This window comes from Gavia stellata, chromosome 14 (genome assembly GCF_030936135.1).
Source record: "Gavia stellata isolate bGavSte3 chromosome 14, bGavSte3.hap2, whole genome shotgun sequence".
NCBI lineage: Eukaryota > Metazoa > Chordata > Aves > Gaviiformes > Gaviidae > Gavia > Gavia stellata.
In genome coordinates this window covers 3,295,004-3,320,788 of record NC_082607.1, presented here as the reverse complement: position 1 = coordinate 3,320,788, position 25,785 = coordinate 3,295,004, and the positions used below count along the sequence as shown (strand labels likewise).

Genomic DNA, 25,785 nt, shown 5'->3' with positions numbered 1-25,785 from the left:
CGGGCCGGCCCTGCGCGCTGGTAGCGGCGGGCCCGCTCCCGGCTGGGGGCCCGCCCGCGGAGGGGGAGGCGGCCGCGGGGCTCTGCCACCCGAAGGTGTGTCCTGCCCTAGGCGCGGCTCCCTCGCAGGTACTAATCGCCGCCCTGCCCCGACTGCCGCCTGCATTTGCCGCCCCGCTGCCCCGGGAGCCGGCGGTCCCCGAGCGCGGCCGGCATGTACGGGGGCCAGCAGCAGCTGCAGCCCCTCACGCTGCCCCCGCCCCTGCAGCAGCAGCACCAGCAGCAGCACCACTACTACCGCCGCCAGCAGCACTACAGCACGCTCCCCGCCGGCCGGCGGCCCCTGTGCTGCCCGGAGCCGCTGCCCCGGCCCTTGCCCTGCCGGGAGCCGCCGCCCTGCCCGGAGCCGCTGCCCCCGCCCTGCCGGGAGCCGCCGCCCTGCCCGGAGCCCCCGCCGCTGCCGCGGCCCCCGCCGTGCCGGGAGCCGCCGCCCTGCCCCGAGCCGCCGCCGCCGCGGCCCCTGCCGTGCTTCGAGCCCGCGCCCCACCAGCAGCAGGAAAGCAGCGTGGCGTACGACCGGGTGCGCGCCTACGGCCCCGGCTGCCGGCGGGTGAGCACGTCCTGCTCCTCCCGGGCGGCCTCGCCGCTGGACTGCTCGCACGGCTACCAGCAAGTCACCTCCGGCTGCGACCCGCCGCAACAGGTAGGGCGGCCGCCGCCGGGTCTCCTGCCCACCTCGCCCTCCCCGGGCGCTGCTCCCCTCCTCCTGGCCGGGGCGCTGGCGGCCCTGCCCGCCCGGCCGCCCCGCGCCGCGGCTCTGCCCGCCGCCGTGCCCCGTTCCCGCCCGCGCTGAGGCGGCGTCGAAGCCAAAGGACGCCCCGGGTGCAAAGGCGGCGCCGGGCCGCCGGCCAGACTCCCTCGTGCCGCCGGGCACGGCGGGGCAGGGCGGCTGCGGGTCTCCCGTGGGTCCTGCCCGGCAGAGCGTCGGGCCGGGTCGGGTCTCCTCCGCGGGGAGCGAGGCCGGGCGGTGCGGAGAGCCCTCCCCGGGTGCCCGAGGGTTTGCCTTCGAGAAAGCCGGCGTACCTCAGGTTGAGCGGAAAGAGCCGGCCGTGCGCCTGACGGCCTTTAAAAACACTCGGCCCTTCCACGAAACACCCATCTTGGAGAAAACGCGGCTCCTCCGTCTCGGCGGAGGGGGTCCCGGAGCGCGGCCCGCCGGGGCGGGGGGCTGTGGCGGGGAGGGCCGCCCTGCGCCGCCCGCTGCCCTGAGGGGCCCGGCCCGGCCCGGCCCTCCCTGCGGGCTCCCTGCGGGCTCCCGGCACCTCCCGGGAGCGGGACGGGTCGTCTGCAGACCACGCTGGGGCTTTTCCTCTGGCAGCGTGCGGAGCCCAGACCCGTAATTCATTTAATCTTCCAGCGGTGGAGGGGTTACGAGCCTGCGGGAGGGCGCAGGCCGCGGGGCGGGTGCCCTTACCCGGGCTGGTGGTGCGGGGCGGGAGAGAGCTCCTCTGCGCGCTGGGCAGCTAACGGAGTAGCTCCTGCCTCCGTCGAGTAAGGAAGGCTTCGTACCTCGGTAACCCCTTTCACTCTAAAACTCTTAAAATTAATTCCCCTTCAAATTTCTCCTTTTCACTTGATTTTGAATGGTTCGGTCAATCCCCTATTTGTTTCCTGTTTGGCAGCTCCAATTTTCATTTTTTTAAAAAACTTGAACTTCTACATACCTTATTCTGTGGCACTATTTTCGCCCATTTTGTCAACGGAACAGCAGAATCCCTGCCGGAGCGGGAGCTGGGCACTGCTGCTTCCCCAGGCTCTGGGTGCTCCCGCTCCCCCCGATCGGGTGCACACGAAAACGCTTTTCTGCTTACTCGGTGCGGCTGATGTAAATACAGTATCAAGGTGTGTGCGTTTAATTAGTTCTGTTTCAATCAATGATGCCAATAGCGTGTGCGACTGAGGAGGTAGGGAAGTAACAGGGTTCGTTTAGCTTTGCTTTAAAAGTCTTCAGTTTAGCAGGTTCGCTGCTGTGTGTATGTTCCGGTAACGGCTTGAAGGTATTGATGAAATTTAATGTAACTTAGTATATGTGATTGATATCTCAGCTAAATCTTAAAACTAGAAACCAGTGACTTAAGAACAGCTTTGACTATAAAAACAGAAACGGAGATCGTATTTATTCTTAAACCATTTTTTTCTCTCATACATCAGACTGTCATTAATATCAACAGAAGTGGGATGGGTATGTTATATTTAGTATGGCAACGTATATTTGTTTGAAGTTGAACTCTTCCTTAATTCTCTTTCCTGTGCTATAAAAATATTTAACTATGAAAAAGTATAGGGATTAAGACCAATACGAAATCTGATCTCCTTTCAAAGCCATATTTGCGTATTTTAAGGGCTGCCTTCCTCTGCAGGATGGCTTCTGTAAATTCTGGGAAGCGAGCCGCTTCACTAAGAGCTTTATATGACTTGGATATGACAGATACATTCCCGCTGTATCGAAGCTCTTAATCCCTCTTTTGCAAGATGTGGGGCAGGAGTGTAAACACTGGTCTCTCACCTCCCAGATAAGTGATCTGCTCAACTAGGCTAGATGATAGCCTGAATTGCGTTCAATTAATTAAATATTCATTAGAATAAATATTGCAGTCCCAGGCTTCCTCTACTCAGGTAAGTACATGAACAATTTGATTATAGACTTGAATGCTGCCTCTGCTCTATGAAGTATGTTTAATTTTCAACATCTGTTTTAGTCACTGAATCCATTAAGTTGTGCTGATGAAAAATAATTTATTGCTGAAGTGTTTTGCTGGATTAGACTTAAAAGAGGGTGTAGTTCAGATCAGGCTTTGTGTGGGTTGCAGTTTTAATGATGGAGAGGGAAGGTGCTTAATAAAGATTATTAGGAAGTTGTTAAGGAAGGAAACAGTAACAAACAGGGAAGTCAGCTGGGAGTAGACAGGAGTTGCGTACGTGGTGCTGAATGGGAGTTGTCAGAAAGAAGAGCTGGGAAGAGGGCAGCAAGTTTCTGAAGAGTTGCAACTTCAGTTGCCCTTTGAGCAGATCATATATAGCAGTATACTCACGTAAACTGAGTAGCGTAACGATACAGAACTCGCGTAGAGGTTTTAACTTAACACTAGAATTTTCAGTTAAAGGCAGCCTAGAGCTGTAGTTAAGCTTCTTAGTGTTGATAAGGCAAAGGGCTATCTTTGAGCAATGTTTAGTTTACTTCTGCAGAGCTTTTGTAGATTAATGATAATGAACGTCTACATCACTGTTGATACGCTGTCTTATTTAGTCATGTGGTTGGTGTGTTCTGTTGTGTTTATGTACATTTTTAATAAGCTGGAGGGAGCGAAAATTTGAAACTGGTGTGTGCATATAGTACATGTGATTGTATTTTTTGTGATTCAGGATTCAATTTTCTTTACTTTTTTCAACTAACTTTGTTTTATTCTTGATGTAGAAGCCAAATGCTACTCCCAGCCATGGCAAGCTTCATCTGCAGCAATTCAAGGCAAATTTTGCTCTTATTTGCTTGATCTAAATAAAGAATGTAGTTTTGAATAAATTCTTTTCCAGTATGGCTTACACACATGAACCCTGTCACTGTGGTCATGAGAAAATAATGAATGAAATGGCACACACAAGATGTCTGCTGTCAGTGCAGAGGGCAAAATCCTGAAAGCCTTTGTAGGAGTTGTCTATCCATGTGAGAAATTTTGCGAGGAAGATTTTTTCACGGCTGTGCTCGGTTCTGTGGAGCGCTAAGGGCTCTCGCCTCCCGTTGTGAAAATGGTATAATATTAACTGGCTTGTAAGATTTGTCTGTATTGTTTGAAACGGTCCTCAAACGTAGCCTGCCATTTCCGTATTTCAGCTGCCAAATGTAACTCATAAGTTCTGATTAGATGACTGAATTGCTTGTAATTAACAAGACAATACGTTATGGATAAAAGGTTTTGACATAGATGAAATTGTCACCTTAATCGCTGGTTTATCTGAAGCTAAGGGAAACTTGTTGAAATAAAAGTTAGTGTACTGATTGTTTTTGCATAAAGCTTGCACACGATAACTGGATAGATCTATCAAATGTTTATTTTAAAATCTTAAAAGACTAGAAAAAAATTCATTATGAAAGCGTTAGCATATACCTTTTGAAATTATCCCTTTAAACGTAGGCCCAGAGCAACTGGTCGGGTCGTTACAAATCCCAAACCCGATCGTGCCACTGAAATCCACAACAGCACTGGGCTCTCCCCGTTAAAATCCCACCCTCCCCTTCCTTCTCCCCGTTACAAAATGCTGCATCTCGGAAGCATTGTAGGAGATGACACAGAGTAGCCTGAGCTATGCCCCTTGGGAATGATGGAAAAATGGAAATTGAGGTCGCCTTCCATCGCGGTGTACCTCCTGCAGCACACTGGCGCTGCCGAGGGAAGAGCTCCAGAGGCCTTGGGGAAGGCATCTCCTTGTGCAGAGCAAGAAACTGCATGTGGGCAGTGCAGGCTGGCACAGTCACAGGGTTTCTGGCTCCTCGGTCCCCCCCAGCCTGGGCAAGTCCAGCCTGCTTGGCTGGTATGGGAGGAAGGGCAGGCAAATCCGTGTTTGTAAAGGAGCGAGGGAAATGTATCTGCATCAAAGTTCTTGGGAAATGAAAGAATTTCTTTAAAAGTAAGCATAATTTTATCCAAACAAAACAATCTCAGGTTCTGTATAATATTCCACATATGATTAGACCATCCTTTTGAATATTATAAAAGTATATTTCAACTTAAAATGCTCTAGTCTTCTCAGTTCTGAATGTATTCCTCTGAGAACATGTAGGTAACTAGATAAAATAATTTTACACGTTATCCTCTCTAAACTAGACAGTGACTTACGTATTCCATAGCCCTGTGGCAGTGTGATTTAGTTCAGGCAGGTTTGCCCAGCTTTTCAGTAAATTGAAAACGTATCTTTTCATTTCATGCACAACGCTCAACTTGTTTTCATGTGCCTTACAATGGTAGTCAACTCTGAATAAGAACAATTACTGCTCTCCCATGGCACTCGTATTGTCGTAGCGCCGGAGTGCTCCAGGACGGACAGAGCCAGGGGTGCGAGGCTCCGGGCGAAGCTCGGAGCTCTCTTGCCTGGGTCGGAGGAGGAACTGGGAGTCAGGGGTATGCCTGCTGTGAAACTGGTGAGAAGGAAATACCAGTGGGCATTCATTTTTTAAGTATTTACATTTAGTTCAAATTCCGTAGGTGTCAGAGTGATGTAGGAATTGGGCTGTATGTTCTAGACCCCCATATTGTTTCTTTTCGGTGTTACGTCCCGATACAGAGAGTTCTGTTGGCGTGGTGGGTTCCCTGGGCCTGCCTCAAGTACACGGCGTGTGGGAGGAGGAGTAAGCAGCTTTCTAAGTTTTCCGCAGCAGTTACAATTTTGAGATTTCTTAATTACTATGATTGCTGCTAAAACAGTTTCTTTTCTACTTTGATTTCTCTTTCCTGGTGCTGTTATGATTCACTCTTGGGAGATTTGGAAAACCGCTTCAGGCTTCCTAAACTTATGCAACAGCTCACAGCTGGAAATCTGACCCACTTCAGAGCTGCTCTTACCCAGTCAAGAATGTCTCCCAGACTGAATTGCAGCAATGTAAACTTCCCAAGCACTGCCCAGGGGTTTAAGGGAAGAAATGATTTGTTATGAAAATTGGAAGTTTGTACTGTGAGGAAGAATAAATAGTATGCTGTGAACTAACAAATTGCCTAGTCCTTTGATTAGATTCAGTGGGAATTTTGCTTACTTGGATAAAGAACTGGACGTGGAGACTTCAAGTAATGTGTACGATTTGTTATACTAGGTGGTGGTCCACAAAATGGAAGACAGTGTCTGCAACTGCTTGTAGACAGTGCTGGGAAAACAAGTGAAAGAATCTATATGAAAATGAACAAAACTGCTGCCATTTCTGGATTTCTGTAATTTAAAATTTTTCATTCAGGAATGTGCAAATGTTCCCATATGGGCGTCTTTTTTCATAGGTGTCAATTATGGAGTTTTGTGACCGCTTTTTGAAACAATTGCCATGCTTGGTGCATTGGATAGTGACCTGATGTGGTTTGCTGGCGGTTCCTCTGCCCCTTTCATTTCGGTGTTTAAGCAAAATACAAATTTTCTTCCCTTGGTGAAACGAAAAGTGGTTTAGATGTACATCCATTTACACCAGCTGACCTTGATACATAACGTGAAAGACTGTAAGTAAAAGACAGTGTCTGTGGAACAGGGCCATGTGATCCTTGAAGACCTAGTCCAGTATGTCAGCTTTGACTTGTTCCCTATTCTGTTGGCACTTACAGAAAATAGGGTCTAATTCCCTCGGACCTGTCAAGAGGCGATTGAGAAAAACCATACTCTTAAAACTGAGAGTCCAGGTTGCATAGTGCCACACCGTATTTGGGTTAGTTCCTCTGGGGTGGAAAGGCCGGGCTTTAAAACACTTCTAGGTGATTTCGGCCAGTGGATCTCAATATGTTTATAGCTGATGACCGTATTGAGATTAATTTGGGAATCCATGTAAGCCTGAGCTCTGAGCATAAAAGGTTTTAAAGTGCAGTAATCACTAAAACTTACTTTCTTCCTTGCAGGGCACTGTTCGAAGGATTATTATCGAGAATCCTGATCAGGTAGGAAAACTGTTTAGTGCTGGAGTTTTGCTGGCGTTAACTCCATAATTATCCTGATTCGATAACATGCTCAGCTGTCTCCCTCCGGGGATGCTAAATATTTTGAAATCACATGGCCCATGCCTCTGATGGTGAGAGATGACATTATTAGGGGTTGAAAATACTACAGAATCGCCGGTCAGGCTTCCCACCTCTCAGCAGTGAAGTCTCTGTTAATATGGTTCACGAGTATCGCGAGCGGAGATGAGTTTCTAGCTGTTTCTACTGTGCTTGTTTCAAATGTTGGCTAGATGGAAGCACAGTCACTTTGTTTCCAAATGGATATACACTCAAGTGTACATCTCTTAAAGAACTATCTCAAAGTGTATGTGTCTTCAAATTACATTTTTTACTCAAAATTACACTAATTCTGAATTTGCTGTTTGAAAACATTTATGAATGTTTTTATTAAAATGTTTTACAGGAGCCATTATCCCCGTTTCTTAGAGGGGGGAATTTCTGTCCTGGAAATAATGTCATCTATGAAAAGACAATAAGAAAATATGAGCTATTAAATCCCCACCAAGTAAGTTGGTTGTTTATATTCTCTATTGCAAAAGAAAATTGAGATGGTAGGAGAAAAGTAATGTTCCTGGGTTGGGGTTTTTTTTTGTTGGGAGCTACTGCCAATGTGAGAATTGCCTCGTTGAGGTATAGGACACATTCTCAAAGTAGATGAAACAATTTCTGTATGTAAGGAGAGCAGAAGTTGGAAGGTTTGCTGTATTTTTACTAAGAATTTATTATTTCAGACAAATAATGAAAACTGCTGTTGTAGCTCTAGCACTGTTGGTCTTTGCCTGAATACTGACTGAGAATTAGTTTCTTGCCATAGCTCCACAAAAGAATAACCAATATAAATTTTAGCTTTAATTTTTCTTTTTTTAACTCATTCTTGAAAAAATATATTTGGTAAAGCTGTGTGAAATTTCATCTTAGAGTTGGTTATTTGCCAATAGCAAAAATATTATTTCCTTTTTTTATTGCTCTGAAATACTGTTATTTTCAACAGGAAAAAATTTTAAATGAAACCTATTTCAGAGTAGTTAATCTTACCTGTTTGGGTTTTTTGTTTGGTTGGGTTTTTTTAACTGAAGTTTTCATTCCATTCTGGATTTTAGATAGATAAATTAGGTGTGATATCCATACCCTGAAGTGGAAAGCAAAAAAAAGTTGAGCTAATGGTGAATAATAGCTTCTTTCTTCCCACAGAATAATAAAGTGTGGACTCTCATCCTGGAAACTGTATTTCTACTTCGGTTTTTTGTTACCCAGGGTATATCTAGACTTACATCAACTCAGGAGTGTAGTTCTGAAGAAAATTTCCCAGTCTCCTACTCCATAGCGCTCTTTGGTTTACACTGCTCCGTGATTTCGGACCATGCAAACTAGAGTTCTTTCGGGTGAAATGAAAATGTGTTGAAAGAGTGCACCCAGTGTACTACGACTGCTGAGGGCGGTGTAGCCCTTTCAAAACCCAATGCAAAACCTCCTCAGATCTGTAGAATGTCAGTATTGGGTCTGCACTCTGCTCCTCTTCTGCCACAGTGTGATGCAGATGTAATGTAGTTTCTGATTTTGGTGCAGAATTAGATGTTGGTTCAGCCTTTTAACTGTAACTGCATTGTGAATTTTAAGTCAAAATTGCCTGAAGTGTAGGATGTACATTTATATACTACGACATCTTTTTTGAAGTAAACTTGTACAAGCCATGATCCAGAGAAGCAAATAAGTTTGCTGAAATCGATAAGTTTCGGTATTTTGACTGGAACATGAACTAGTTTCTAGTTTATTATTTTGGTGGGTGGTTTTGTAAATAGCACTTTTCTTGATTACAAGACACCTGTCCCTTATATATTGTACACTCTGAATCTGGAATTGCTGAAAGCATTTATAGAGGAAAATGTCTTGAGCCATTTCCTGTACTAAATTTTTTTCTAACTGAAATAACGAAAACTCCGTTCAACTTGAGCTCTTTTTTATCTCTAAAATACTTAATGAAACAGGATATGCATGTGTTTTAAATGCAATAATGGACGTCCCTGTTGCCTGAGTAACACCATAATGAAACACACAACTCAGGAAAGGTGTGTCTTCGGTGCTTTTCATTTGCAGCTACTAAAATTTGAGGAGTTGGTGAATTACCATGTAGAAATAATGGAAGTGTGAGGCAAACTCATGTTCAGTTAGGAAAAAAAGCATTTTTGTTAGGATTATTAAAATACCTGAAACTGTCATCAGTCTTTCCATGCAAAACCGCATTTCATTCATTTCTATATTCATATTAAGCTTCCATCTCACTAAGATGTGTTCAGCAGCTTAAAACAGTTCCTTCTCGTTTCTAGGAGAAGCAGTATCACTTTGCCCACCAATGTCAGGTTCCCCAGCAAGCCGATCAGTGCCACGTTGTCCAGCCCTGCCAGCGCTCTGAGCAGTCCCAAGTCACTCACCAGTGCCAGCAGACACAGACCAGTAGCCCCTGTGAAGTAATTCCAATCTCTGTGAGCGATGACTGCAGAGGAAGTACAGTGAGGAGGGTAACAGTTCAAACCTGTGAACCGGTAAGAGTAATTTGCTGAATGTTTTACTATTCACAGTGTATTTTTATTGTGTACGCAGGGTACAAAGCTTTACAGATGCATAAAATTGCTAATCCCCAATCCCAGAAGTTTTTGTTCAAAATTATAGTAGGGTCATTAAGCACCATGCACCCGTTGTAAGTAAACAGCAGAGTTTGTGTGTCTGTAGCAGGTAACTTCTTTGCATGCCGTGATTGTGTTGTCTAGAACTGTCACATGCTCTTGGGGGGGGGGAGGGGGGGGGCAGAAAAAAGCTGTTTTTGGTGGTGTATCCTATTTGTTGTTGGTGTAGATCTGCGCTTAATTGTACTGTCTGATCATCATTCTGTTGTCATTTACGTGCATCAACTCTTGCTGTGGTTTGGCTTTTTATTTCTTTACCTGGGAGTGTTACCCATTGATGGAGTCAGGTTTCATCTGTCAGTCTTTGTACAACAAAGATTGAGTAGCGTAAGGCTTATGCCTCTAGTTTTGGAGAAAAGATACATTACTTTATAAACCAGACGTCAATTCGGGATTGCTTTCTATCTACACTGATCAATAAGGATTTCAAATGTATTTTGATTTGATGTAGAAGCGTTGGACATAGATCCACTGGAAGCACCAAACTAGCTTCCTTCGCCCTTCAAAGTTGCAAGTTCTGGAGTTTCTAAGGGCTGCAGGAGGCTTGCTATACCTGTACACTATTATTTCAGTTGTGGGAGGGAGTGTAGCAGTCCTTCCTATGCAGCTGTTCAGTATATAGGTGGCAAGACAAACATACTTGGTGACCTTAGTGTTAGAGCTACGTGGAATCTTCCATAGCCAGATACTCCCATAAACCAGCTTAGGTAAACTCAGTTTGGGCTGCTGTTTGAATTCTTCTATTGTTCACATACATAAACATTTGAACTTCAGTTGAGGTGGTTTAAGGTCTTGTTGGGCTTAAAAAAAGGAGGTGGCTTCTGTCAATGCCCTTCCGTAAATGCTTCTGGAATTGACCCTGGGAAGGAATCCAAGAACTTCTCAACTCAGTCACTGGATATACTCCAATGCGTGAATGTATGCAAAAGCACCAAGAATGTGGCAATACAAATACCGTTTTCACAGCAGGGAATCTTGCTCCCAGCTGGTTTTATCTGGGTGCTGCCCACAGGCGGCGTACCCACTACAGCTATGGAAACATGTATGTTGATGAAAGATTTCCTAATTCTCAACACTTTCCATATTAGAATAATGATGATGACATTGCTGTAGAAGATAATACTTTGCGCCTTTCTTGTTGCTGTTAAGGAGTTAATTCATTTCTGGGTAGTTTACTGAAAACCAGAAGACGTGGAAGACTCAATACCAAGGAAAAGAACAGTGTAAACAAATGGCAGATTAGTCAGCAACGAAACCAAATCCATCATACTTGTAGCATTTTCATGTTCGGCTTTCATCCCGAAGAAGGGAACTCAGTTATGATCTTCTTGCATATCTTCTGCTAGGTGAATTGCTCTCAGGAAAATAATGACCAGCTGGACTGCCGCTACTTTGGTGAGCTCCTTGCTGAACTGAACCGCAAGACCAACGACTTGTACAGTTGTTTACTACAGCACGTGGAAAAAATAGGAGGAAGGTATTGGCATTATAGCTGTTCTATCATTTCCGTATTCCAGGAATCCTAGTGTTGCACAGTTCAGAGGACAGTATGGTTTGCAAGTTGTTTTTTTTTTTTCCCCCCTGACAGCTAGAATTGACTGTGTATTTTACACATTAATTGAATTTGCTGAGTAACTGAGGACATAAAAATGCTGTAAGCCAAGTACATTTATTGAATTTGATACTTTTTCAAATTGTTTAGACTAATATGCAGTAAGAATTACGTATCCCATGCCTGTTTGCACATAGAGCAAATAAGTATACTTACAGCATGCTCTGACATACATTTAATGATACAATTCTGTTATTACGTCCTGAAGAAACAACCCAAATGTCCAAATTGCCATTTCCTTTGTTCTGTCTCGGTGTTAAGCTATGTCATAGATTAAAAGATGGCCATCATAAGGCGTAAAGCTCAGTATCTGCATGCAAATCAACATCAAGCATGCCTTCTGCAGAGCCCTACAGATCATCTTTGAAAAGAGATGCAGAATCACAGCAGCCTTCACAATGTTCTCACCCTTCCCTCACCAGCACCGTTACTTCCTTCTCTCCCCCCTCTCTCCCAGTCTCGTTTGGTGCTTTCCAAGTTCACTGAAATAAGGAAAGTGGTCCCACAGCAGGGGAAAAGTGGAATTGAAGCATCACAAAAAATCTGACACTGCTAAGTAAACACTTCAGGCATGTCAATATATTGCAGCATAGTTCTGGGTAAGCCATTACCCAGCCAATTAAGAATGTAGTGGGGTTAACCGAACATAACTGGGATAACTGCCCAAAGCAATGGGGATAGTTAGCCTGTGTTAACTGGACTATTAGTATTCCAGTCTCCTCAGATATTTCTGCATGGAGTTGTATTTAACAACTTGTGTTGCCTAGCACCTTAAAAGGAAGGTAACAGCTCTTAACCTGATAAAGAATTTTCCTTGCTCCATATTTTAAAGATAATCTTTTTATAGTTGTGAATATGAGCATGAATTCTTAACAAGTTCTCAACAAGCTTTCTGTTAATCGGTCCCTTGGATTTTGTCTGTTTTACAGGAACCATGACATTGAATTTACGTGTCAGGTAAGCATCAGGCACGCTCTTAGCAAGCTGTTCCCTGACATGTACTGCACTAATAACGGTGCAGATCTTCAAGCAAATTAAGCCAAGCCAGTTTAAATGAAGGATGCTGGTCTTTGTTAGTCAATGATTCGGCTTGTTACTAACATTCAGAGCCTGAAACCTACTGCTAGGCATGTATTTGCAAATGTGATAATATTGAAAGGAAACTTTAATAATTTGCATTATTCCAGTATGAGAGTCAAATGTTGAAAGTCCTTCCTGTTGTGCCAATAGTGGTTTCATTTTAAAACAAACTTACGCAGCTACACGTATTTTCACCGTGCGTATTTTGCAAAGGGTCTTTCACTCTTGCCAATAAAGCTGCTGTTTTGCACCGTGTGCTGCTGTGCACTGCAAGAAGTGACGAACACTGCCTCTCACAGAATGGAGAGGAATGTAAGTGGGCAGAACAGGCTTCCTACCTCCACAGAAAGCTGACTTGTGTGAATCAGGTCGCGATAGAATCATCAGTACCTACGGTATTAAAGGCATTGTGTATACGGCAGAAATACTTGTCTAGGATTAAATTACATGAAGCAATGTATTGACGGTCTGTTCTTTGTTTAGAAACACAAGATGTGCTCCCATCGTAAACTGCTGGGAGTTCTGTTTCAGCATCAGCTGTTATTTTCTTCAGAGGATTGTTTTGAATACTGCTTTTAAAATAAATGTTAAACTCAATGATTTGAATATATGCTTCATGTATCACTTCATCTCAGTTTTTATATGCCGCATATATGTAAGACTTTGGAAGTTTTCTGGATACACTTTGATCTACTTTCATTCTTATTTGCCTTGTACAAAAAGTGGTTTTCATAGTAGAGCTGTGTAATTAATGAAGAAACCACATTATGAGCTACCAGGCAAAATTCTTAATCAAGACGTCTCTCCTTTCCTCCCTTCTTTGCTTAGACTGAAGATATTGAAGATTTAATTCCCAAAGGACTGTCTGAGGCAACGAAGCAGCAGATTCGTTACCTCCTCCAGGTATGTGAGTGGGGTGGAGGGGCTGCGTGGAAGCCTACAGTAACTTGAGCAGCAGAAGTTGGCTTACACATACCAGGGAGTTTGTACGTAACATACTGTGCTCTCTATTGTTCTTCATAATTTTTTTCTAGCGTAAAGGGTATGGAATCTTACAGGTGGCTCCAAGGGACATGTTGTGGCAGTTGGTTCCACAGACTACTTGTGTATTTTAAACTGAGCTTTACTGGTGCTTTCATGCAGTTTCACTGGAAACCATCTTGGCTTTTGACCAGTTATAGGAGAATGCATATCCTTCATCTTATTTGTTTGTGTTGTGTATTAATGCTTTACTTTAAAAGCTAAAGGCAAATAGTAGGTGCTTTACTGAACATTGGATTGGGTATCAGTTGCCAACCACATGTAATGCTTGTAACAACTTAGGTCTCACCTTTTACAAATGTTCTGGTTAAAACGCTGCGACATAGCACTGATCTCTGAGGCATGCTGAGGACAGTCGGTAACAAAACATAACCACTTCTGGTTTGGTTCCATGTATAAAGGCTTTTGTGTTTCTTCTGAACGTGTTCTTTAGCCACCTAACCCTCTCAACCGGCTTTTTCCAGCCACATGGGTTTGGCTGTAAGGCAATCAGACAAGAATGCAAGGTTCTGATAACGGCTCTTCGTTTTGTTGCTTCCCAGCACTGTAATACTCTCTGCAATGTGTTTTTTAGAAAAACACTTGATCTCTTTATGAAGCCCTTTGAACATTGCCGACTGGAATTGGCCCCTGCCTTTGATAAAACACTAAAAACAGTGCTGTAGCATGAATCCCACCATCGGCTCCAGAACCACTTGACGTGTAGGTATGTTAGAACAGGATCCAAAACAACCTGCACTGCTCAGCAGGTGTGTCTAGATCTGGTCTCCCTGAGGTAGGGCTAAGGTGATCCCACCCAGGAGCCGCAGCTTAGAATCACTTCTGGTAAAAAAACCCTGTTTGCAGAAACTTGTGAATGAGCAACCTGGTCTGACCTCACGGCTGATCCTGCTTTAAGCAGGAGGGTTGGACAAGGTGACCTCCTGAGTCCTTTCCAACATGATTTACTCTGTGATTCTTTTACAGTGGAGAAGGACAGTGACACCAAAATATTTCATGACCTCATGTCAGAACACCATCCCAGAAAGCCAGTTCAGCTCACCTCTGTGTGAAAGAGCCGACACACTAAGTCCAGCTGGTTTTACGTTCTCACACCTACGCTTAAAAAAAATGCAGCTAAAGTGTCTTTTGTGGAACCAGATTTTGTCAGCATACATACAAAGTGTGCTCTCAGACAACAGACCCCTCAGGCCTCTCGGACAGTTACGCGTGGTATGTTTTCACATCCGACAAGGAATCTGAGCTAGCTGTCAAACTGCTCAGATAAAGACTCTGCTGGGTACACCCGCAGGCTCAACTCTAAGAGCGTGGAGAATTTCACTGTAGAAGTACATGATGCCTCTGGAATTTAGCAACCTCTAGCACTAAGTAATTGCTGAGTGGGGATTTACTTATGTTTTTGTAGTCTAAATTCAACCATTTTGACTTAATTCCTTCTTTTAATTTACTCTTACAGTAGATTTCACAATAAAACTAACAAAGCCATAAGTCAAAACTGAAATTCCACTTTAATTAAAAACGAAACAAACAGGTGAGTTACACTAGAAGTGTTATTTTTGAAGCCTCAGTCACAGAATAGCACCAGTGGGGATAAAAAATACGACAGCGGCTAATCACCATATTGATGGAGATCTTGATAGCTTTCTTCAATGCGAATGATCAACAAATACAATTAAGGGAAAGTATCAGAGGAAGAGAAACAGACAGGAGGATTTTATTTTTGTCCAGACAGTAAAAAATGCATCTTTTGCATAGAATATTCAGCCCTTCCAGACAAGTCAAAGATCTGAGGAAGTATTTTGTGTGTTCTTTCAAAGTCAGTTTTTCTTCTTTCAAATGTGAGAAATGTATCATGAAATGCAACAATTAGTGTTTTAGCATGAATCAATACACAGCTGTTAACATGCATGAAAAGAAAAAAGGAGAAAGTGTTAGGCTATTGTGCACTACCGCCTTTCTTTTTCATCCAGTTGACTCCTTTCATCTTGGGGATCTTTTTCCTTTTAAAGGGAGGAGTTGGTTGTACAGCATTTTTTTTTTTTTATTTAAATTTTTAAAAATTTTAATTACATTCTCTTGCCCTTGGGCTGAAAGCATGCTTTGCCAGACCTCAAAGACGATGACTCACTCCTCTGGCTTCTCAGGTAGGGTGGTTATTTCTTTACGTCAGTGTAAGTCACAAAGCTCTGAACGCTCAAAAAATGATTGTGCAATATTAACACACCTGTTTTTCCCTTTATTGGTGTACAAACGCAGTTCTTTACTCTCTTGTCCTTTCCTTTTTAGAAATGTTATCCTGCATTACAAGGCAATAATTAACAAACTGTGCCATTTGCAGAACGAAATGCATGAAAATGTGTTTCTTTGTAGAAACTGTGGGCACTTCAAAGAATGACATGTAGTAGTTCTGAGAGTAAAGTTATTTTCAGCTGTACAGCAGTTCGCTGTTCTACACATTGTCAAACGTAAACAAAGCATGCGAATTAATCAAGAGTATGCGTTTTCATTTTTTTCCCCTCCTAGATGAGAGTGACATCAGATAAATCTTTGAGACTTGTGCTTTCCACTTTCAAGAATTTACGTGAAGAGCTTTGCCATTTGCAGGATGACCTGGGGGTAAGCCATGCGTTCAGTTCCCGTGGCCTCATCCACTTGGTTTTTCCTGTCAGTAGGAAGTCCCTTACGATGAAATTTAAATTGCGAAGTCCGGGCTTCAGTTGCTTTAATGGAAATGGCTGGTTTACTGATGGACTTGCAAGACTTGTACAGTGGATGAGGTTAGCTTTCTTTCTAGCAGTGGCTTTCAAGCGTTCAATTTCTTGAAGCCTAAAAAACCAAATACTTTCAAAGGGAGGAAAGACTCTAATGAGTGAAATCAGATTTAAAGCTCTGAATTGGTACATACAATGTGTACGTATCTACATCGGTGTATATGTATGGAAGTGTGGTTTTACTATTAACCCAGCGAAGGCCACCGAGCACCTGCTGGCTAGTGCTGTTCCAGGACTCGGGATACCTCAGTTCCATTCACTCCTGACAAAGCTGTATTTCCCGCTTCACGGGGAAGCCGTTGTCAGCTTGGTGGCTTTAACAGCTCCAGTGATTCTCCAGGGTACAGGCAGCCCAGTTTGGGAGCGGGAACTCTATGGCTACTGATACAGATGGTAGATAATTGCTGTCAGGAAAGCAGAAACATTTCCCACGCCAGCCCAGTACTCGGCACCACTGGAAACTTCACAGCATTCTCTTGTAAAATGGAAAGTTTAGGGAGGGGAGAGGGAGTTTCAACTGTCATATCTAACACGGAACAAGGAGTTTGTGCAGTGAAGTGCTCTTACTTCGGGGGTTTTGGTTGGTTTCTGTTCCAATATCTACAAGTAATTAATTCTCGCTGGGACAGACTGAAATAAAGAGCAGTGTCCAGGATCCCAGTGCTTACCACACAAGAAAAAGCCCCAGATGATACTATGGTGATGGGCAACTGTGTGCTATGTAGTTAAAAAAGTATAGTTTCAAGAAAACTGAGTATTTTCTCAGTTCTAAAACATCACTTACTAATTACGCTGTGTTGCACTTTGAATGTGGGAAGAGTTTACTAAAAAATTGTGGTTGTTGACCTTTTGTCTTGCAGAAGTTAGAAACTGACAGTGTCTTACTTAAGAAGGATTTGGCTTTCAAGGATTCTCAAGTAAAAGAATACGAAACTATGTTGACTTCTCTGAGAGAGAATAATCGTCAGCAGCAGGTAAATCTAAAAACATATTTTCAGTGTAATTACAGTCAGCCGAAAACTAGCCAGCATGCTGACTTCTGAGTAGTCTGGGTAATTGCTGCCTGGTACACGTTTGTGTATGTTCCTTAAGGAACAGCAGGCATTCATTCCACTTCTGTGCTTTCCAGCAAGGACTCAGAGAGAGTACTGCAAAATGTCACTCTCTGGAAGAACAGCTCCTCTCTCTTCGGCTCTGTGAGGGAGAAAAGGACTGTCAGCTAAAGGAACTGGAGTACTGCAAGCGTGCCTTGGAGCAAGAGCTCCAGAGCCTTAGACTACAGGTAACAGGCTCCCTTGTTCCCTGGTCAAGAGCTGTTACTCATACATTAATGCATCTGTATCTGTGAAAATTAATGATGAAAATGCTCTTTCTAAAATAATTACTTCATTTTCTGTAGACCTGCTCTAATCCAACACTCCAGACCACCACAGATGAACTCTCTAGCCGTTATGTGGAGATGATCAATAGCTTGAGAGAGGATAAAGATCGTGAGATCCGCAGTCTTAGGGTAAGTTCTTTAACTTGACACGTGTGTCTTCCTCACTGTGTACGACTGCAGGTAAACAGCTTCTTTTTTAATTAAGGAACAGGAAAGATCTACCATATGTACTTTTTAGGTATCTTTTGGTTCTGCAATTGTACATAGACACTAATGATGGCTCAGAAACCCTTATGGTAGAACTTAAAACTGTGATTTAAAAAAAAGATGCAGTTCCCTAGATGTAAAAATTAGGGATTAGTCAGATTAGCAATCTTTCCTAAAGGGGTATTTTGTGTGTCCTGATAAAGTAAGAAACTAGCCAAAAGACACCCAACAAAAATAAATCCCAGCTAAAACTGTATGTAGGAAATGTCTCTCATTTAAATCACTGTAGTAATATTTTACCACCCTGGAAGCCAGTTCAACTTGTTCAGTGTTGTATTAGCTTGATTGGGTTATAAAACTATTAAATTGATACCAGGTAGAATTCAGTCCAGTTAGCACTTTCTGAATTTACTGTGCAGCTCAACAGTCTTATTTGAAAATCATTAGGTCTTACTGTTCATGGTTCAATGAAAAAAATGTATCGGGAGTCCTAGAGATAGGACAGGTCACCCGCAAGGAGCGCCAAACAACTGACTGCTCCTTAACATGTGGTTTTTTATAGTCTCAGCTATGCCAGTTCCAGCAAGATATATCAAGGAGAGAAGGAAGTAACAGTGACTTGCAATTAAGGTTGCACGAACTGACATCGATGTTGGAGGAGAAAGAAGCTTTTATTAAACAACAGCAAGAGGTAAAATAATATAACTTATTTCTCTTCTAAGAATTTTTGTATTTAAGCCTCCACTTACTGTGTAGGTGGAAGCTTACTGGAAGTCACTTGTGCTCTCCTGGTTCAGCAATCAGGGTTAGGAATTTTTTTTAACTGAATGCTATTCCTTTGCCAGTCTTTTGGAAGGACAGACTTCCTCTTTGAGAGGAATTTCTGCAAATCTTTTGTTGCGACTTTAGTGAACTAATACTTCAGAAAACAGTATGTCATTTGAATGTTTACTTCTGGTTTTCCTAGGACCTCTTCAGACTGAAGCATGAGAAATTATCAGGCAGTCAGTCCCCTGGTGTAACAGCTATCATCACTAAGAAGTAATGTAGTTATTCACCTTTCTTAAAAATACATCCTTTGATTTTCCAGTGTATTACTGCCTCTATTAACCACACTGTTATTCCTGAAAATGTCTTCAATGCTGCCTGTTCAACTTAAACGGGAAAAAGTCGAGACAGGTTTTCCTATCCGGGGAGGGTTCAGTACTAAGCACTGCCGTAGCAACTGGCGGGGTGGCCGGCCTGTTAAAGTCACATTTAAATGACTGTGTTCGCTTTTTAGTTAGTTACTAGTGAAAATCTCTGGGGATTAATGACTGGAAGGACTACGTGGCAAGATCAGAGCTAGTCATCTGGGTACGGGTATGCGGGTTTCAGTTTACAGGTTTGCAACTCTTTTTAATGCAGGTACAGGAATCAGTATCCTATTCTGGGTCTCCTGTCCGATGACTACAAGGTTACATCACCGGTCAATAAATCACAAACTATTGTAATTGAGAGGACTGGAGAGATATGGAAACATGTAAGTTTACCTAGAGATTTACTATTCTGTCTCTGAAATTCCTAAGTAGTCACTTTAACTTCAAAGAAAGTATTGGCCAAAACTGACATCTGAGAGAAAGCCATGTTGTTACTTTAACTTGGCTGCAAAAAGCGAAGTGACTGATGAAAGTCAAGGAACTGTAGTGTCCATTCCAAGAAGGCAGTAATCGTTGGGTGGAGCACAAATAAAATAACCTTTCATTGTTTTCTCTGACACATAATTACCTTTAACAAAACAAGTGGCGTTGCTCCAATACCAGCCTCTGCCCTTGCGCACAAGGCTGTCTGCCGGGCATCACTGTACTGGGGAGTTAGGTAGGTAGGAACTTTTTCCCTGTGGTGCTCCCAGGTGAAGCAATGTTTTGGGTTGGCAGTATTCCTCTGAATCATCGTATTCGTGACTCCAAACTATTACTAAAACATATTAAGCACCACGTCCCTGAAGCATACCTTGAGACAGGGCAGTGACTAACCCAGGAAATCCAGAAGAGCCTTTTTTTAAGGAGCGATTCAAAGTAAAAATAGAAAGCAGGGCTGCAGAAGCTGTTTACGTTACTGGGCAGAAGGTAACGTGCCAAGCCTGAATACAAGGTGAGGGCTTGAGAAAGATCAACACGGCCGGCTCACAGCCACGCGTTCTGAACAGCAGAATCTGACGACGCTGTCAGCAGACAAGAGCCTGGCAGAGCAGCACAGATAAACAAATGTTGAGAGTAGCTTTGTGAGGGACACAACCAAGAAAAAGAAAGATGATTATGTGAACAGCCTGAGTAGACGAAGGGTAAAACATCTGACACGTTCTAAAAGGATATGTTACCTGGAGTAGGATTAAGAAAATAAAAAGGTAGAGCTCACTGGCAAACAGCAAAATTTTATTACTGATCTCTAAAACTCATCCAGTTGCGTTGCAACCTAGTGAAATGTCAAGGAATTAGACAGTAATCAAGAAATTACACTGATAAAGCCACAACCCCCTCTCTCTCCGAGCTTACTTGAAAAGTTAGTCAAACTTCCCATTATAAAAAAATGGGAAAGATGAGTGTATTCTGCATTTGGAGAGATCAGTATCATTAAATGAAGGGGAACTGTTTGTATTTTAAGTTTCCCAAGGTCTCGATCAATCACTAGTGCAAGTTTCAGCTGAAACAAAATTACTTTGCTGCAAAGATAAACTTGGTAAGTTGAGAAGTGCCAATTCTGCCTTCACTCCAGGCTCCAGAAGTACTTCCATGTTCACATACTGTCAGCCAAATCCTTGTGTCGCCACCCTTTATTGAATAGTAATGCTGACAGAGGATAGGTATCTATCTGAGTAGTGTGGGGTTTATACTGAAAGTAAGTAGTAGCCTGTACATGGTACTGTCTGTCAAGCAACGATTAGTTATCATCGTGCTCAGCCCTTTAGGATACTCAAATGAAAGTATTTCCTTTTAATGTTGATCCCAGGGATAGCAGAGAGAACTTTCTGGGTAGAAATTTTGTAATACCTACTGTGCAGGTATCTGATAACTTCCTGTTCTTGGTTGTTTTCCGAAGTACAAAAAAAGCCACTGTCCTCATTTTCGTGTTTACTGGGGACAGTGAATTGCGCCAGTTCTGACGTCTGCCCCTTGCTGAACAAAACCCTTCACAGCCTAATGATACGGCTTTGACCTTGCCAGTACTGGCTGCTGTGAGCACTGACGTGCTGAGCATTTGTTAAGGAGGAAAGGCTCACTGGCCACTTGGGACACTTCAAAAGTCAGGCTGTTAGAGAAAAAACACGTAATTAAATGAGACTTGCTTTATATACCAGCCAGTGTTGTTTTATATACAGAGTAAGTCTGAATATTCTCTTCTAACAAGCTGCTTGTTTCTTTCAGGAATGAAAGAAATCCCTGAGCTGTCAGAGCTGCTCAAAGGAGTTCGCAACGACTAAAATTGCTTTACTTTCTGCTATTTTGCATCAGAAAAAGGTTCAGTCTGATATTGAGAAAGGCTGGGGAACACAGAAAGGAGATGGGAGCCCGAAGATGATGGAGAACACTGTCTCATCCTCACCATAAAGAACTCTTATTACCTGTGTCCGTAATCTGCCACTAACAGCTGTGTACAAATGGTATTTGTACTTCATGCACTTCTCGCTCGGAAGGGCGTGGTACGCCATCCTTTTGTGGACTTCAGTTTTTCTTGACATGACTGACTGCTATTCTTCAGCCAGTCCTGAAGCAACCTAAGAGACAAAGGAAGAAGTCTGAAACCTTTTCCTCTTCGTACTATTAGCCGTATTCCTCTGTCCTATCTCCTCATGCTGGGAAGCAGGAGTGATACACACCTAAGTAAGTCCCACACATAGCGAATGGCTGGTTTCAGGACAGAGTCATAGATTGCCGTTTCATCTACCGCTGCCTGTTGAAGATGACGCGAACCCCAGGAACGACCTTCATGGGGAACTTCTTCAAAAATACCTCACTGGAAAACGCTTACCTTGCATCTGCCCGTGTGCAGGCAGCTCAAACACAGCGGAAAATTACTTCTCTTACTTACTCCACATACAGAACAACTCAAACTTAGCTACTGAGTTGGCAAATACCGGAGTTACCTAGTTCAGTGAAGCGATTGGGCAAATGCTGATTGTAAAGAAGGAATGTTATTGACCTCGGAGTTGATGTATTCTCAGCTGAACCTTTATAAGCCCCCAAACCAGCCGTAAGGATTTATTTGCTGCGCTTGAAAATTTCAAGAACTTGGTATATAGAAAAACTTAGTATGAAAATAGCTGATAGACTAAATTTCATTATCAGACCCAACTTCCCATTTACAATTTTTGCTCCTCACAGGACCACAAGAATTCTCTCAGAATGATTTGGTATTAATAATTGAGTAGTTGTCTAAGCAACACAGCATAGAGAATTATAGGGGAAATTTTAAACTATGCAATCGAAAGGCGCTAGGCTCTTCTTTATCATGGGGTTCTTGCTTTGCTTTATTTCTGCAGACATATATTTCTGTTCACAAATAATATATATCATAGACAATGTTTAATGGTGAAAGAACACTGTAGGCTATGTGCAACTATGAAATAAACCTGAGTGTAACTTTCTGAATCATGTCTTGTCTGTACTGGAAACATCTCGTGCCTACCTGATAGGCTGGAGGGGGTACTTTTAAGCAAGTGGTGTGATACTGCCTTTTTTTTAGACAACTTGTTCCTCTAAATGAGTCTTTACAACTAAAGGAATAGTGTTGGGTCCCTTTTCTTGCTACTGCTGCCAGTCCTCCACTCGGTTACTGCTGGCATGTCAAAGGTGACCTCACGCTCCTCATAACGGGGAGAAAAAGCCAAGTGTAAAACCTGCTCCTTGCGCTGCTCTTCGAGTATGTCCGGCCTAAGACGGGCCTGCAGTCTCAGAATCCAAGTAAGAGTTTGCACCATCAAACGACCATCACTTTAGCCTAGCTCTATAGAAAGAGGTTTTAATTAGTTAAAAATTAAATGTCCTCATTTGAAGGAGGAGTACCTTGCCCCACTGAAATCAATGATCACTAGATTTTAAAATAACCATTTCTGTGTAGCAGTTAGATATAAGGTACATATACAGGCAGAGTTAGCATACTAATGACACAAAGTGTGTTCTATCCCAATAAATAATTTTAGTTACACTGTCATCTAATGGCTTTTCACCTTTGGTGACCTAAATGATAAAAAGAAAGAGAAGAGGAAGAACACTACATTTTTTAAATGCCATCACACTGTTACCTGTGCATAAGCGTGCAGCTACCCCGCCTGAAGGAGACACAAAATAACTTGCTGGCTGACTTACCGTGGTCTTTGCCGTGATCTCAGCTGGGCTTGGCTAGTTGGAAGCATTACCCAAACAGCTGGGAAGAAGCTACAAGCAGCAGGAACAGGAGTTACTAAGGGACGTACATACTTACCGTGCACTCATTTCAGCTGTGCAAGGGTTGTACAGTGTATTTACTAACCAATGTTTAACGCCGTATGACTTGCGACCCCGTAACAGCGTAACGCAAGTAGTAAACGCCCTTAAAGGACAGAAACATGCAGGCTCTGAGTACAGTCAGAGCTGCTGGGCGTGGGCTTCTAATTTCGTGACAAAGGCCACCATTAGGCAAAGGATCTGCTTTGCATATACAGCTGGCATTATGATGAATTTGAAAACACCGTCATTGTTCCTTCCCCATACGTGAAGAGACGGGTAACATACATACATACAATTTAAAAACAGCCCAGTTTGCTCATCAGGAAAGACAGATGTCAATACTGTACTGTGTCGCAAGGATCAGCTTCTCTAAGGCGTGTTAAGGGTATTTTACGACTGCCGTACACTGTAAATGCTACAGAGCTGACGGTGGTAACAACACGTTTTACTCACAGATAACACGAAGCAATACATACTTGTCAAAAAGCTGAATCAGACTAGCAGAGGAAGCATAATGGCCATTTGGGGCTGGTTTTGTTTTCAAACCAGATTTATTTAAAAAGCAAATTTAGTATTTTTTATTATATTTGCTGTATTCTCAGCTATTGCCCTTTTCTGTTGAGCTGAAACTGATTTACCTAACATTATTTCTGCTGGAGTTTACAGAAACGTATTTTTCTCATTTACTCAGCTTTGTAAATGCTAGTTATCACCCTCGTTACAAACAGTGTACTTTTTTGACCTCCATTTCTGGTAGGTCCACCAAGACTTCTCCATTTTTTCAGGAACAAATTAGAAAAATCAAGGACAGCATTTTTACTTCTTATATTTACAACAACATACATACCGTCCTATTAGACTGCCTTTATCAATACTGTCATTAATTACACCCCCACTGCCTGAACAGATCTGACAGCATGCAGAGTTTCTGTTCTTACACTGAAGAGCAGGAGGAAACTGTCTTCTGGTTTCTATCACTGACTTTTCCACACAACTCGGTACGCAATATGGAAGTTTCTCTGCCTCAGCTGTAAAATGAAAGCCAAACAGCCCTGGTTCAAAAGTTACTGACACCTCTAGCATTCTGTCTGAAGAGTGGACACAAGACTTTGAACAGTACGTCAAGGTAACTTACCTTTGCCTTGAGAGTCCTCTGCTGGTCTTCTTCCGTATCTTCTCTCTCAATTTCATTACCTTTCGTTGTGGGTATTTGAAACCTGAAGAAAGAAAACTACAGATTATGATCAAGATATGAATCACCTTCAACTGCTCCTGGCTTTTAGGAGTTCTTAGTCTGTTGTTCAAATAAAAAAACCGTAGCAGACAAATCTGACATTTTAGAGCAACCCTTTGCACATGTGTGAAACTCACTGCTCGCTCAAACAGCCACGATGTGTTTGTACATCACATCCAGCACCAGAGGAGAAGCCCAAACACGGCCAAGAACAGCTGAACTACCCCAATGCTGCACTCCCGGGTAACACGCAGTTTTACAGCACACATCACACCGCTCCCACTCCTGGTATTGTGGACCGGCATTCTATCACAAATGCTGGGAAAGGTAATTCACCATTAGTTAGTGTCGCTGCAGGGACAGATTCGTAATAATCCGGCAAGCAAGGACTGTTTTCAACAGAACAGCTCAAAGCCCTTACTGAAAACATGGCAAAAGGCAAGGCAGACATAAACGTCACTAAGGACAGCAAGTATACATGAAAGACAATGACGTCTACTCAAGAGCACCTTTAAAGAACAGAGATCGTGCAACTTCACAACAATGATGGGAGACATCATTCACAGTTTTCAGGACAAGTAATAAAATACGCTACCACCAACTTTCATCATTCAACATTTAAGTCAAAAGACTTGCCAGGCTTACAGGTGGTAGTGTGTGTCTCTCACTTGCTTCCTACCACCACCTAGGAACTCACCAGCCTTGAAAAGGAGCCAGCAGACCCTGCCTGTCGAGCACTTCATCCCACCCTAACGGCTCGTCAGTTTGGGTAACAGAAGGCGGCGTGCCGCCAGCCCAGGGGAGGGAGCCGGGCAGGGCAGAAGTACAGACTATACAGAGCCGCAATCTGTGGAAGTACCGAGGTACAAATTTCACCGTCATTTGACACAAAGCATTTTTAAAATCACGACACCTCCATGGTAACAATACAACAGCCATCATAAATTCTCTTCAATGTTTACTGGGAAAGTGCACTGAAACCAATCTAGGAACTGTGCCCCAAACTGCTGAGGATTCAGGTGAAAATTTTGTTATTACATTTCAGAAGATTTAAAATGCCACTTCCTAGTAAAATCTTATGTCAAGAATACCAACCAACCGCTTGCTTTAATACAGAACTTCAGCTACCAGGGAAACATGGTTGTAGGAAACAAAAGAGGGGAAAAAAAAAAAAAAAGGTTCTGAGTCTTATCTTCTGTTGGATGAATACGCACACAAGATACATATAAAAAGATCCAAAATCACTCGAACAACATACACAAAGTAAGAGCACTGCATATAATACCACTTCCTCTCAACTTTCTCTTTGTCTAGCAGGCACATTCCTTTATTTTCCCTTCCCTGACCCCAACTTCTACATCCTTTCCTCCACAGCCCCAATGTCACACCTGCAACACATCGCACAGGCCTTGTTGATTTCTTCCTCCTTCCATCCATCACAGTATTACTTTTTTTTTAAAAAAAAAAAACCACCAGAGCCCTCCTAACAGCTTCAACCCCCTCCCTCCCCTATTCACCATCCAGCTGGGACAGTTACAAGAAGCTTTGCCATTGGCAGCTATACAGAAACGTCA

The 25,785-nt window shown here is 43.1% G+C and overlaps 1 protein-coding gene across 1 annotated transcript; it reads left to right on the top strand.

Moving 5' to 3' along the window:
• The first annotated feature begins 213 nt into the window (after positions 1–213).
• On the top strand, positions 214–20,955 carry POF1B (POF1B actin binding protein). Its single transcript, XM_059824283.1, has 16 exons — positions 214–338; positions 417–702; positions 6,641–6,679; positions 7,143–7,244; positions 9,064–9,279; positions 10,782–10,897; positions 11,962–11,989; positions 12,941–13,015; positions 15,677–15,769; positions 16,785–16,898; positions 17,054–17,206; positions 17,324–17,434; positions 18,075–18,203; positions 18,480–18,553; positions 18,920–19,034; positions 20,917–20,955. Exons 1-16 carry the CDS (start codon positions 214–216, stop codon positions 20,920–20,922), a joined length of 1,782 nt encoding a protein of 593 aa, XP_059680266.1. The 3' UTR covers positions 20,923–20,955.
• The last annotated feature ends 4,830 nt before the right edge of the window (positions 20,956–25,785 follow it).